Below are 16,008 nucleotides of genomic sequence, written 5' to 3'. Positions count from 1 at the left end.
GAAGATGATATTTCTCAACAGTGATTACTCATGTACAGGAAGGACTTAAGTTATCAATTACGATGAAGCTTTCGTTGCTAAACAAATAAATACCTCGCAAATACTATTATACTATTATGGTTCGAGATATAAAACAAAAATAAACCTACTTTTTTTCTTATTATAAATGTGGACTTTTGGCTCATGCTGATGAATTTTAGCCAAATTCATTATATTTCACAAATTTTTAATGCTTCTACGAAAACAGGAAATCCATCTTGCCACTTTCCAAGCCTAACTGGTAAGATTTCCTAACCTAAAAGTGAAAACATAACAACACCTTGTTCGGGTACAAGACAACTTGACCCGTAGAAAAATCGGTCGTTTATGAAGACGAATCAGACATTATGTTAAGGCATTCAGGACCGCCCTATCGACTATTGTTTAGATTATCATTTGATAGTATACCGAAAAACAATGATTGATTTATTGATTGGTGACTGGAGATTGCATTACACCGCACCAGCACACAAAGGCTATATCGCGGCGATGATATAAATCGTAAACCACTGACATCGTCAATAATTTGGAAAACTCGGGCCTTAATGTCTTTTACAATGAGCAAAAACCCATACAATAAGGCCCCAGTTCGCAGTAACTGAAAGCTAGATAAAAGACAATAACAATTTTCATATAAATCATGTACATTGTATTCCCAAACTAAAAAAAGCAGGCACCAGTTGACACATACTTCAAAGTATCGGCAAATAGGAAGTAGGTGTTCGCAAACAAATGTCCAGACGACACAATTAATAACGATGATCAAACCACAATGTACTGACTAAATATGAAGTCATTTTGTCTAGTTGTATTGTTTAGGAAAATGTGACTGAAATATGTATTAGAAGAACGGACGAAAGGGACGGACAGATAGCAAAATTCTTTCAATAGAGCTTGAGAGTCCGGACTATTTTTGTCATAATATACTGTCCTGGTTTTATTGATATATGCACGGAATTGAACGATATATTTGTTGCCATAAATAAACAATTTTCATTTTGTTTATGCGTACTATCTAAATTTATTCAGTAATCAAACTGACATCAATCGTGAAAATCCTTGTCATGATCAAGGAGTTTATAACCTCCTTGTCATGATCGACAAATGGTCAAATGATAAATATTGATTGTTGGTGTTTCAATATAAAAAAAGAAGATGTGGTATGATTGCCAATGAGACAACTGTCCACAAGAGACCAAAATGATACAGATATTAACAACTATAGGTAACCGCACGGCCTTCAACAATGAGCAACGCCATTTTTAAGCGCCAATTTTGGCTATTTCGTGGCGGTCAGTTTTTAGGGGGCGAAGAAGTTGGAGTTCTCGTAGAAACCCACCGACCTTCGATAGGAAAACTGACAATCCTAGTCAATTTAGATTGGAGTCGAGTGCACCTACACGAAATCACAACCTCATTACTGGCTTAAGATTACAGAAGTAGAACTACTTAGACCACTTGGCCACCGAGGCCCCAAATTATAAATATGAACCAGCATACATTGTTAGATGGAAAACAATATTCGATAGCTATATATACAGTAATATGTATGTCAGAATATACAATTCAATTGAACTAGAATTAGGATTGAATAGTTCGGAAACGGTAAAAAACGAGACAATTTTAATAGTTCTAGCACAAATAAGATTTTATATACGCATCTAATAACATTGGCCATTTCGGACCGTACTTACAGATGGATACACTGGATTTATTGTAAAATTATACATGTACATAAAGTTCAAATTACTTTTCATATCTTCAAAACATGCTTTTTATTGGCCGTTTTGTTGAGCGATTTATTACCTGAAATTAACTGCAAAAAGGTTTCACTGGAATTTTACTCGTTAGTCGTTCTACGATCGAGTGTTTGTATAGTTTTGCATGATTTCAAATTGTATTTTTCAAGCGTTCCTCAAACGCAGTCTTTAATTGATTGTAATTTGAGATCAACTCACTCCATTATGTTTCCAGGCGCAGTGATACAGTAAATATTGTTTGTGTACCCATCAGTAGTTTCGTTGATAACTGAAAATAAGTGATCAGAATCAGAACAAGAATGTTCAATTTACATGACATTAATATTGATCCCTGCACTAACATATTGTGAAATTATTTAGATCAATTAGTACATGAGAATTTGCAGTGAGGGATTAAGTTTAGTTTAAACATATTTCATTTGCTAAAACCAAAACGGATCACTCATACACATGAAAGCAAAACATACTTATAAAGTATGAAATACGTGGTCTGATAGATATAATTATAAGTATCTTGTTGAAAGGAGGTAGGACAGAACTTATTGCAATTGAATATTTTTATTATGAAATGATGCTGAATTGCAATGGTTTCTTACTACCCCTTCTAAATTCAATGGCTATTTACTTTATTCCATATATGTAAATGATCACAAATTATAGCGAACAACAACAAACAAGTTGATGCTTAACAAAATTTAACAAATCTACTAAAAACTGTTATCTCCTAATTCCCGTACCGACAGATGAGTGTTTAATGTTACTTTAAAATTGAGAATGGAAATAGGCAATATGTCAAAGAGTTAAAAACCCGACCAACGAGCAGATAACAGCCGAAAGCCACCAGTGGGTCTTCAACGCAGCGAATACGGATTTACATGTATATGGATTTTTTACAAGACCTTTTTCACGTTAAAAATAATTTGTGAATGCAACAAACATGACACATTGAAATAAATTTGATGACACAAACTAACAATTCTTCTGCAATCGACTATGATAATTGAGTCTTAGATTATAAATTAAGACTGGAAATTTCTCTATAATTGTTAATTGTGAATGAAATAGGACTTCCGATACAATATTTATTTCGGCTACAGTATCTGCCTTTCAACGCGTTTGCGCTTTGATTATATGGTCACTGTAAGCAACGATTTATTCGTTTTCTTATACAATGCCAACACTATGGTTTTGTAGTATAAAACGAAATGACCAGTTAAACTATGTATTAACTGATTGTATACGTTCAGAATATGTAAATTCTGACAGTTCTTAATCAGCTGGAATACTATTTTTAATGCATATTCAAATAATTGTCATTTATTTTTGAAATCTATTATAATGCTTTATGTGAGACCATGCAGAGTTTACTTCTGAATGTTGCATTTGTAAACATTGGCCGCTTAAGTCGGTTAAAAAGTAACAAATGTCAGCAATATCGATGATATTTAAACGAGTCAAACATACAAATAAAGCAAATAAAAATGAATAAACAAATGCAAAAGATTAGTGCAATAAACAGTAAAAATATGATTACAGAACATTATTTTATGACTAGACTGTGTCTAATAATCAGCTACACATGTCCAGCACGTACACTCTGTGACGTTTGTTTTCATAAGAAATTAGCGTTCTCGTAGTTTTGCACAGTTATGTGGGATGTCCCCAGTAAAGAACAATCTGTGCAATACATTATATCTCTATGACATTTTGTTTTTTATGTAATGCCTTAGCTTTGTTACATAATACTTAATAGCAAAGGAAATAACCAACATTTGCGATGATCTAAAGGGATTTGCTAAAAAAATAAATAGAACATGTGTATTTGATTTATTTAGCAAGGACTTATATTCTGAATTATAGTAAGTATTTAAAATGTTTACATGATGCTCAACTCCGCTTTACTTCGCAAAACAAAGCATGTTTTTCAGGTAATTTAAAGTATAATATAATTATCTGATCGATGTTTGTAATCCGCGGTTATACAGAAACTAAAGAATTGATTTATATCAAAATTTCTTTTTAAATTAGAATTTAACATTTGTTTGTTAAATTAGACTTAACATATTGCGATAGTATTTTCTAAGACTTGACCAATCTAGAAATAAAAACGGAACACAATAAGGATAACTAAGCTATAGAAATTTGGCTACAACCGGACCTCACATAATACAGTAAAACCCCTACCGGGGAGAGTTTTTTTTTAAAAGTTCAAATACACAAAGACGACCAAACTAGGGATTCGCTATATTTTGTAAGTGATGTAAATTAATTTTCTTAGCAACTCTTTTAGTGTCGATTTGGGTACATATGTATTTCACTTAGAAAATTAAATATTCCCCTTACCCTTTGATGCTATCTGTCCAAAATACCTGACCTAAATCTGAGTTGACCCACTTTTCAGAACTTGTGTTTTTATAGTGTTCTCCTCTTAAAAGTGCATTAAATATTTACCACTGGACATTAAGAAACAAACAATCTAAACTGCAAAGACGTCTTATGATAGAGATACAGTAATGTTTTGCCTCTTCTCTTCTCTAGTAGGTACAATGTTTTCAAAATGAAGAAAAAAGCCCTAAGGTACTAACATAATGTATTTAAGTAAAACAATGTTCACCGTATTTTTTGTTCTGCTGTAACGCCAAGGGTTGACTGGGTATAGACATATGGTGATCATTGTTGAAATTCCATGCTTAATCTATACAGGATGTTTAACTACGTGGTCACGCCTGGTCGTGTTATAGACTCTAGAAAAGTCTCTAAAAGTAGAATACAACGCTCTATGCACGTTGATGGAACCTTACAATAGCCAGCAAGGGATGTTACAAGGGCACGACTACCTTAATAATCCAGTAACAATCGAAATTTTTACCTGTCATCCTAGTAGAACCTCCTATATAGATTGCATTTGTTGTTGTTTTTTCTTTTCTTGTCCGTAATGTACATGAAATATTTTTCACTGGACGTAAATTAGTCAATTATTACATAATGACACCTCTATGTACCTTCAAAATACAAATGCTATTTACATGTAATTACTTAATAAGCCCAATTTAATAGAGAATTGGCCGTACAGGTCGATCGATCGTGTTGTATATGAACCACTATCTGACGCCAAGGGAAACAAACCTGGAATATGATTCCGTCAGACAATCAGAAATACAAACAAACTCATCAGTCATATATACTTAATTTACCTTAATTACAAACGTAGCATAGATCGATTGAAGATGTTTCAGTGGTGTAACTCTTTCAGATAAAAACAAGGCTAATTGTTTTATTAGATGATAAATCATTTGTTTGGAATTATACCTGTTGGGTAAAGCTCAAGGCACTTTTTATGTCAATTATGACTTTTGATTTAGCAGCAATCATTGTAGTCGAGAATGAAAAACGGCTGGAAGTGTAATGAGCTTGTAATAATTGTGTACTCTTAACATTGATATAAAAATGCATAGATATGCTATTTGTGAATTTGTTTTATTCTATTGTTGTTGGTATAATTTTTAAAAAGTTAATGCATTTGCTTTTATAATCGCATTTTTCGTATTGGTTATATCATGGACACATACTATACAAATCTTCCCGATATAACAATATAAAACAAAAGACTCTAAGAAACCAAATCTTTCATCTGGCAATCACCAAATATTATGTTCTAATATTGTAATGATTTTTATCATAGTTTGGTTGACATAATGCGTTTTTGAAAAATGCAAAAAAAAAAAATTATACAACTATGACTTACAATTTGAAATATTTCAATTTGAAATTGCATGTTTCATTTAAAAACACAAAATTTAATTTTTCATTCTTTTAGAAAAAATTACCAAAGATTCTGGCAAACGGAAAGGTATAGTTTCACCCGTTTGTTTTGGGCAAAGTATTCCGAAACTTTCCTAAAATTAAGTGTCAATGCGATAAAAGTTTTGTGAAATCATAGAATTATCGGTAATACAGGTGTATGTATACAATGTTCTTGCTAATACAAATGCATATAGAATAAAATGCTAGCGTATGTTTTTTTCTTGCAATTCCGATATAACCTTCTTGAAGACCGAAGTAGTACATATTTAATTGCATCGTTCTTTGTCAGTCAGGGTTGAAGTAGAGAAATGATCAACACACTTTATTATTACGAGCATCAACTGAAAAGATTCACCAAGTACAGTTTATTTATACCTTCGGGCTTCTCATCCTTCTTCCATTTGTAAATATTATAAAATCTTTTAGGTGAAAGATTAGTTTAATACATGTAAATGAATGGATATCAAAACAATGTTAATATATTTTTATTTTTTTAGTGGAAAAACCAGTTACAATAAAAAGGGGTGGATTCAACGGCAATGTTGAACAAGCGTTTAAAAATATAACGAAAGAAATGGTAAGTATTTTTTTTAATTATTTTTTGAACTCAATGTTGCTAAAATAAAGATTGTGACTTCTATTTTACCATAAAACGTCAATAAACAAACGTTTAAAGTTGAACAGGTTTTTCCCCACATAACTAATCTCTTAAAGCCACGACGCCATACGGAGTGCAATCCGGGGGATAGAAATTGACAAGTATCTCCGTCTGATGGATGTCCGTTTGGTTGTGCAGATGAACAGACGCATGCCCCCAACAGCCTGTAGAAATGGAAACATTCAATCTGATGCCTCGTGTCATGCGCGAGAGTGTCACACTTTTTGCACCTGCATGAACCCTTGCAACAGCTCGTTGATGGCCTGTTGCAAACCATTTCTACGCTATCCAACATATCTTCATTTATAAGTCGAAATTCCCGTACTGTAGCCCGTTATACCACTGATTTCACCATACAGTGTGAGTCACCTCACGGTCGGTGTGGGTTTTGATCTTGTCTACGACTTATTGGCCGTCATACCACATCTCGTTCTAGCTTAAGTATTTAGTAGATCGGATTGATTGATTTTTTTTGTGTTAAACGCCACTTTCAGAATTATAACTATATATATCATGGCAGTGCATTTTTATCTGTTCTTATTTTTATATCAACTGAGTTATGATGGTGAAATTACATGCATTGTTATATATTGTTATAATTATCATAAGAATAAATTAACATTGATGGTATTTAATGTGTTACCATTCGTTATGAAAGGGATGAAAAGGTTATATGGTTATATTATGTATTATGAAATAGATTTTAATCTTTAATGATGCACATCGTACATTAATATTAAGGACCGGTCGTAGAACCTAGGATTCAGATAGAGGAGAATAAACCTTTCTTATCACGCGAAAATTCACATTCGCGAAACGAGACCAATTACTGCACGTAATTGTTATGCCGCTTATTGAAATGGGAATACAAGAAAAACATTGGCATCTTGTATCCACAATTCCTCCTTAAAACGCTGAATATACATTCAGGAAGTGTTCTTTACATAATGCCAGTTTACATCGATCATTCACATTTCAAATCAGAATGGTATTTTGTGTTCATTGATATTACAATTTTATATAAAGGCGGCAGCGGAGAGGGATCTGTACACCCTTGCATTTAGAACTTCTACACATAAATGTATATTCTATGTTATATTCAAACTAAATTGACACAATATTTTGAAAAGTGGATTCTGATAAAATACCATTTTGATTTTTTAGCATGCAACCAACTTTCTAAAGAACCATTTTGAAAGTTGTTTTGTATTTAAACTGAAAACTGACAACACCTTTGTTCTGGATAATAGACATTATGAAACTTCTCTGTCAATAAAAAGTGAAACCGGTTAGATTTGCAGCGTTTAATAGATATTATATTTTAACAATTTTAAATTATTAGACCATGCCTAACAATTATGAATTAATAGAATATTACAAAAGATAATAATGTAGAAGATAAAAGAAAAAAATAAACGACCCACTTACTGTCTCTATAGTTAATTTTAAAATAAGTAAGTTATTTCACGCTGCCTTTGATGTCTAGATATATAAATAATACCAAGTTAATTGTTTATGTAAGAGTGCAGTAAATTATGTTGTTTTTATGTAATGTTGTGATTATTTTTGTGTGATAGAGTAATGGAAGGGGGTCTAGGTTGGGAAACTTTTTCTGTTGAACGTTTAAAAACATTTAGGGCATAGTTTACCCGTTTCACACACTAGAAGTACATGTGTACCTGTATTGTTCTATCAAACTCCCTGGAACCAATGCGTTCTTATATTCAATTTAAAAGTTTGCTAAATTTGTTTTAGTGCAAGCCAGAACTATGTATAGTTTTGACATGAAATGACTGTCACTTTATTCTAACGGAAGTCAAAAGAGCTATGAATGATTGAAATTGCAGAAATAACTCAGAAAGCAAAGAGGAAGGATTATAAGTTTATTCCTCACCCAATAGTTCGAACATGTCTGACTATTATTAAAAAAACAGAATATAAATACATATAATTATTTAAGTCTAAGTTTTAAAGTACTAATAAATTGATTTGAATTATGTTTGAAAATATCAAAAAATCAAAATTGTTAGAAATCTACATAATCTTTACTGTATGTCACGAAGTCCGATTTATTCGTGGAATAAGAAGGTAGAATGCATTTATATTGACTCATAATGAACCTGTTTAAATTGAGAAAACAAAGATAAAAATATAAATAATCCGTCAAGAAATTGACATTTTCTCCATTAAAAGATTATTGGCATCGTAAGCAATTCTTTGGCTTTACTATGCACTATTGGTGGAGTGTCAGAATAAGCCCAAGTTTCTGTATGGACTGTACGTGCAAACATGTTGAACGCCTAGCCTGGCTAATCATTAAACTCTTAGAATAGTAACGTTATAAAATACTTTGATTGGATAAAACTGTATGTGTAAATACCCTATTTTTGATAAAATTACGTAAACATGTACTCATACATGTATGAACATAATGAATGACATTCATACTTAATTAAAAAGAGTCATTTGACAAAGAATAAAGATATCCCTTGTTTACAATATCACAATGAATTTCTGATATCAAACACGGAAGGGAATTCGAATATAAAACATTAGAGATAATATACTATTAAGATTTACAGCAATTATACGCTGAATCATTACATTGAGATAGAAATGCTATTAGCATTGTGCACAGTTGTATACGACCATTTGGAAAATGACGTTTGTGAAATTGTGCAACGTGGGACATCCATACCACAATGTACTACTCTTAGGGTGATGCAATACCTAGCTAAACATCTGATAGACGTTCGGCATTCATTTGGAATGTTCTTTGTCATCATGTATTTATATATATATATTCTTATTGCATTGTGAGGTCTGTTGTACTGTCTTTTGATAGATCGTGTTATCCTGTCTATTTATTATAAAAATTGTAATAAAATAAATATCAAATTACAGATTTGAGTCATTTGTCAAAGTAACCTTTAAGGACTTATTTGGCCCTGTAAATATTGCTTCAAGACAATGCTCATCCCATGTTTTATCATCCAAACACGTTTTTCAGTAAAAGAGAAAATTAGCCTAGGCTTCATTACACAATTTGTTGTCTTTATGGTGACTTCATTGGCGCGAATAGTCAGACGGACTAAATGTGAGAATATGTTGACTAAACGCGAACATCATCAGTACGTTTTAATGGTCCATCGTCACTTCCTTCCCATGTTGAGCGAGCGATTGTGATGTGATGCTACATTGCACGAATTATGTTGCAAATTGAATTGTTATTATTGATAATCAGCACTGCTGTCATTAGCGAATTGTAAATATATAACGACAGAACAAACCTTAATTTTAGATTAGTTTGTATAGTAAAGATCACTATGAACTTTAATAGTGCAGGGATAGCGGCGGTCCCTTCTATATAGAAATTGATGTCATAAAGCGTTTCCGATGAAGGACAAAACTCGAAAGGGGTCTTTTTACAAGGAGAACAGGTGTCATCGAAAATATTTCTTCTTCACTGAAGAAATAAACATAAACTACACTACCTGTTTGGGCGATGGTTGTGCTCCATATTATTTGCGACCATTGCAAGTAAAAATATAAGAAAAAATATTAATTTCGTCTATCATTTCACTTAGAACTGTGTAACTTCGACGTGGTTAGGATGCATTAACAAAAACATTTTGTTTTGATAAAGTACGTGCATTCAAAACGATTTTCTGAAAATACGGGATATTAGAAATGTGTTTGGTTTTCGAGTCATCTTGGCCCTAAATCGTACCAAGTCGTTTGGAAAACAAGTTTCAAAATGCGAAAATCATGCTGTAATGATTATATACGAATTGACCGTTTATTGGCCCTTCTGAGTACCGGTAGCATTTCAACGAAATATGGTGATGTCTCGTCGGTTATGTCGTGTAACTAAATCAACACTGTCAGAAAATAGAAATATAATTGGTATGAAGGACTTCAAACAGTTTTTTACAATTATTTACGCCGTCTTTTGATGATCCGTGTTCCCTGCATATTTCATAGCAAACGCTTAGGGCATAGAAGTATTTATATTAACTATGTTACTGCAATGCTTAGAGTAAATACTATGATTTATGATGCGGAGTCTTAGTTTTGACACCAACTATCAACTTATGTATGCACTATTGAGAAAATTGTTAGATTTTGTGACGTAAATGTGTAATTACCATTATTTACACAAACAGGGCCAGTTTTTAATAAAACGGACAAAAAAGAAAAAAAAAAACAAATTAAAACAATTAGTCCATATCTAAATTATAATTAATGAGGAAAAATCACGGAACTTGAATAATTGTCTTATTTGTTATTGGTGTGTCCTGATATAACATCCAAAGGAAAATGATCACAAAATAGCAACAACATTACTCTTGTGAATTCTACATGAAAACATGTTTCAGATTACTGAGGATAAAACAGGGAATTATGTTTATTTAATACCCACGAAGGATACACTAGCTATGGTAAATAATGACAAAATGCTTCAAATTGAATTAGATTTAAGCTTTTATGATATTTATTATATTGGGTATGGATGATAGGAAGGGTAGTATCATTTCTAATATTTTGTTTTGGTCAGCTATATAGAGAAAAGTAAAGCTTATTCAAAGGTAAGAAATATGCAAGTCATTTATAATTCTGAAACTATTTGAAATGCGCTAAAAAAGCAGTCTTTGAAATATAATGAAAATAATGTAAAGAAAAACAAATGGTGGTTTATCGGGAAAAAGTACAAAAACGTATATGTAAATTTAAATTAAACTAATAGTTTATCATATTAAAAATGGAGATTAAATTTTAATCAGAATAAATTCTGCAAGTCATTGTTATAGTATCATATCCGAGAATAAGTTTAAGTTAAACATTCGATTTAATCAAATTTAATTTTCGCCATCAAGATATAACTTAAAACAACTGCATGTAATTGATTGATTGTTGGTTGTTAAACGTCCAGTGGCAAATATTCCATGCATATTCAGGACAAAACTGCATTTGACAAAGATCACATATGATCAGAAGTTTTGGTGAAAGGTAAAGTTTTGACAAATACTGCAGCTGAGAAGGTATAAACAATAAATAGTCATGCATGTAAATATACGCGAGCTGTGGTGATATTTGAATAATTTATATTAATGAAATCTTATTAAAGACAGACTGAGAAAAGTGGTTTTTAAAATCGATGAATAGGATTTATGTTATCCATGTTTATATATGTTTCTGTAATTTGGGCCACTGCACGTTAATAAAAAAGATATCAATCTATCGATTTTGACATTCTGTTGTATTGTTGGGTAAAAAAAACCCGTATTCATTAGCTAAATAGTCATTTTTACATTAGAAAAAATCAAGTTGATATACTAAAAGAAGAAGTAACAAAACGTTACGATAGATCTTTCAAAATCCCGCGGACAAAAAATGCATTTAAGAAATGTAGCCAATATTTACACATTTTTGATAACTTCGTGTGTTTCTTGTCAGGTTAACATGTATGGTCGAGCGATCATAAACGAGTGCAATAAGTCTGTCTTGTCACTTGGGTTGCAAATCTATATTCAATAGAGTTATAAAACAGTATTTGGCCACATCTCACAATCCATGAAATGTTTATATTGGACCCAGATAAAAGATAAACCGTCTTACAATATAACAATATACATGTATGTGGTTAACATAAACATCCAGATTGCTCGATTGCGTTTGTCATCAAATGTTACGTATTTGTGGTAAAGTTTTGAAGTTGTCTCTGTTTTGTTACTCTGCCAGCCCTATTTACTGATGTCTTGTCTGATTTTGTAACTTAACCATTCTCCCCATAAATTCAATCCCTCTGCCTACGAAAGAATAAAGAAAAAAGGTTTTAAAAGAAGGTTAATGACTGTGTGTCATGGTTACTACATACGGAAAAGCTGTTGGCTAATTAACTTTATACTGCACTCGTTCTATTTGAGCAGACAAAATGCGTTGACTGTATATTTCTATGTCATATACAGTCACTAACCCGATATCACTTTTCCTCATGAATATTTGAATAGCAGTTGCCGAAACTATATTTAATTATTCATATGACCTCTTCAATCTGTTCTTGTTTCCAATGTACTAACGAAGCGTGGAACGACTCAAACTTATTTCTTTTACAATTTTTATTTTCAGAAAACACATTTCACTTGAATTGAAAATATTTTTTTCTAGATTGCAGTATAAAGACAATAATAGTGCATTGACTTGACATATCAACGATATAAGGAATCGGCCCGAAACGGGGAAATGCTCGACAGAGCCTCGCATTTCCCCGTTGATGAGCCTCATCCTTATATCGTTGATATGTCAAGTCAATGCACTATTATTAATAAAATAGAGAAAGGAAATGGGGAATGTGTCAAAGCGACAACAACCCGACCTTAGAGCAGACAACAGCCGAAGGCCACCAATGGGTTTTCAATGTAGCGAGAAACTCCTGCACCCGTAAGCGTCCTTATAAAAATATGTACTAGTATGCTAGTACAGTGATAATGGATGTCATACTAGACTCCGAATTATACACAAGAAACTAGAATTAAAAATCATACAAGACTAACAAAGGCCAGAGGCTCCTGACTTGGGACAGGCGTAAAATTTCGGATGAGATCTCAACCCTCCCCCTATACCTCTAGCCAATGTCGAAAAGTAAACGCATAACAATACGCACATTAAAATTAAGTTCAAGAGAAATCCGAGTCGGACATGGTATGGGAAAGTACCTCGGTATAGGGGACTTTATTTGTTGTTTGTTTTACTTATAGTTACCTACCTTAATGAATTTTCATGGTATGGGAAAGTACCTCTGTATAGGGGACTTTATTTATTTGTATGTTTTACTTGTAGCTACCTACCTCAATGGATGTTCATGGTATGGGAAAGTACCTCTGTATAGGGGACTTTATTTGTCTGTACTGTGAAGAAACTGAAGGATACGTTTACAGCATACAATCGAGGTATACAATTTATTTAACAGTGATATGATGTTTTATATGGATGAGCTGTGTATGATTTAGCATGGTTAATGGGGAAAATAGGAGAAAAGAATATGACCACGCAATGTTAAGTGTATAATAAGAGATGATGAACTATAAAGTAACTAGAGTGTAACATGAAAAAGCATAAGAAGTTTCAAGAATATAGATACGCGTAAATGTTTTCTTGTTTTTAGCCTATATCATGCAACTAAGAGTCATTTCTGCTTTTGATATATTAAAAGTACATGATAAATGTTTTCTGTTTCATGTATATTACTTTAGCTGTATGAACAATGGACTGAATGTGTACACTAATCAGGATAGAAATCGACCTAGAAATGTCCCCAATCCACAAGGTAGATAGTTTTAACTGTATGTGACCGAATATGGTAAAAATAACTCTAGCATCTTAAAGGGACAAAGCAGAAAACCGACACAACAATTTATTGACATAATCGTTTTTTTATTGTCAAAGTTGTGTGACAAATAGTACTTGATAGCGACAAGCATCCCATTAAATTAGTGATGTAAAAAAATGTTCAAAGTTTATGGAGTGTAACGTTTACAATAAATGATGAAAAAAAGCTTGTCCTGATTTCGTATCTCAAATAATTCTTTTTGCATATTCAAGACCTAATGTTGTTATAAATACCATATATATTACCAAAGAAAATGTGACGAAATGTGACGGAAGCCGAGCGATACGAGTCATTATATACAAAAGACATTTTTAGGTCCACATACAATCTTTAATAATATAGACAAGTGTTTATACAATATGCCAATGTCTAAAACTCCAAATGGTAGAGACATTATTTTTAAACTCAATAGAGGCTATGCAAGGTCCTCTATCAAAATCGAAGTCCTTTACAGACATGCGAAGCAATGAATGTGTTTTTTAATTTGATAGATGTTTTTGTGCTTTTTTTTTTAGATGATTGTTTGTTTTGAGATTGTAACACAGTGATGACTGCTCTACCCATATTTTGACTCTTATTTATTATGTCTGTTTTCTTCACGCATCGTTTTAAATATAACGGAATTTGATGCGACTGTCATATAAGTGAGAGGTTTAGCGCTATAAAACTTGGTTCAATCCATCATTTTCTACATTTGAAAATGCTGTACCAAGTCAGGAATATGACAGTTGTTGTCCGTTCGTTTGATGTGTTTTGTCATTTGATTTTGCCATTTGATAAGGTACTTTACGATTGAATTTTCCTCGGAGTTCAGTATTTTTGTGATTTTACTTTTAAGTAACACAAAACAACCGCCATTTGCATGGTTATGCCACGGATCTTCTGTTTTACCTAATATCATTTCTCCGTAACCCTCGATTAACGGAATACCATAAACTCGATAAGAAGCAACTTATAAGTTGATATTTTCAATGAAATAGTACATTTTGTATTTTAGATACGAATAAAAGGTATTTTTGTACAAAACTGAAAGTTCTTTTCACAGTAGTATGTTATGATGGGTATGGAAACACTGAAAACCCATGAAAACAAATTGAACTAGTATCACAAAACTTGTTTGCATTGATTTATTTTTTCATAAATGTAATTGACAAAAAAAACAAATATTCATAACAATAAATATGCAAATATCGACGGTAAAGAATAGACAAATTAATAATTACAGATTTTATTTTGCAGTACTTGTCTTTCAAATAACGATTCAAAACAGATACAAATTGAACAAGAAACTTAGGAAGGTAGAGTTTACTGACATTGACACATCAGAAGTACACGAATCTTCTATCTCAAAGGCAGCAAGTAAGAAAATAAAAGTAAGTGAGATTAAAATACTAAGGAAATTGTGATTTTTGTTTGACATTTCGTTGTATTCTGTGAATAATGTTATCGGAGAATAAATTCCTGCATGCACAAGCGAGTATTTTGGTTTATATAGTCTTAATTGTTCTGGTTCCTGGTACCAAGTCAGGAAAATGGCCATTGTTATATAATAGTTCGTTTCTGTGTGTGTTACATTTTAATGTTGTGTTTCTGTTGTATCGTAGTTGTTCTCCTCTTATATTTGATGCGTTTCCCTCAGTTTTAGCTTGTAACCCGAATTTGTTTTTTTCTCAATCGATTTATGAATTTCGAACAGCGGTATACTACTGTTGCCTTTATTTATACATGTGAAAGAGGTGACTACTGTTGCCTTTAGAATCATATTCAAAACAGTGTTGCTGTGGCTATTGATTGACGACCTAAATTATCCCATTGACTGGGACAGATTGTGTGAATGTTTGTCTGTAACGACCACTGCTCACTATGTACTTTTAATGACACTTAAACTGTGGGGTCACCAAAGGTTGTCAACACACAAATAAAGTTATTCGAAAAAATAATCAGGAATAACACGATGTTTTGATTTACATCAACAATATAAATCAAAATATAAAGGTTATTCCTGATTAATTTTTCGAATTACTTTATTATTAAAGTCGTTAAGAACCTTTGATGACCCCACGGTTTAAATTCTATAATAAGTAATTAGTGAGCAGTGGTCTATACAGACATACGTTCACCTAATCTGTCCCAGTCAGTGGGATAATTTAGGTCGTCAATCAATGTCCACAGCCACACTGTTTTGAATATGATTCTATTTATACATGTGAAAGAGGTGAAGTTCATGTCAACTTACCATTATATTATTTACCAGAAAAAATCATGCAGTAAAATTAAAAGGAACGATTTAGAAATATGTTAGACAATAGTTGTTCAGCATCTGTACACTAAAAAGCAACCCTAAGTGTTTTCATGTG

The 16,008-nt window shown here is 32.2% G+C and overlaps 1 protein-coding gene across 9 annotated transcripts in view; it reads left to right on the top strand.

Moving 5' to 3' along the window:
* Positions 1-16,008, top strand: part of LOC139524814 (inositol 1,4,5-trisphosphate-gated calcium channel ITPR2-like) — a 95,807-nt gene that overhangs the window by 6,335 nt on the left and 73,464 nt on the right. For 7 of the 9 annotated variants that reach the window (XM_071319917.1, XM_071319916.1, XM_071319915.1 and 4 more), the window contains exons 2-5: positions 6,101-6,180; positions 13,102-13,211; positions 13,515-13,588; positions 14,891-15,024. In XM_071319917.1, the coding sequence (XP_071176018.1) occupies positions 6,178-6,180; positions 13,102-13,211; positions 13,515-13,588; positions 14,891-15,024 (321 nt within the window). In that variant the 5' untranslated portion in view covers positions 6,101-6,177. Of the gene's footprint in view, positions 1-3,440; positions 3,659-6,100; positions 6,181-13,101; positions 13,212-13,514; positions 13,589-14,890; positions 15,025-16,008 lie in introns of those variants that run through there. The other 2 variants (XM_071319913.1, XM_071319910.1) reach the window with 2 other exon arrangements.

The sequence above is a fragment of the Mytilus edulis genome, chromosome 5 (assembly GCF_963676685.1).
Source record: "Mytilus edulis chromosome 5, xbMytEdul2.2, whole genome shotgun sequence".
In the NCBI taxonomy this organism is placed as follows: domain Eukaryota; kingdom Metazoa; phylum Mollusca; class Bivalvia; order Mytilida; family Mytilidae; genus Mytilus; species Mytilus edulis.
Note: the sequence above shows the minus strand (reverse complement) of the source record. Positions and strands in the feature narration are given on the sequence as shown.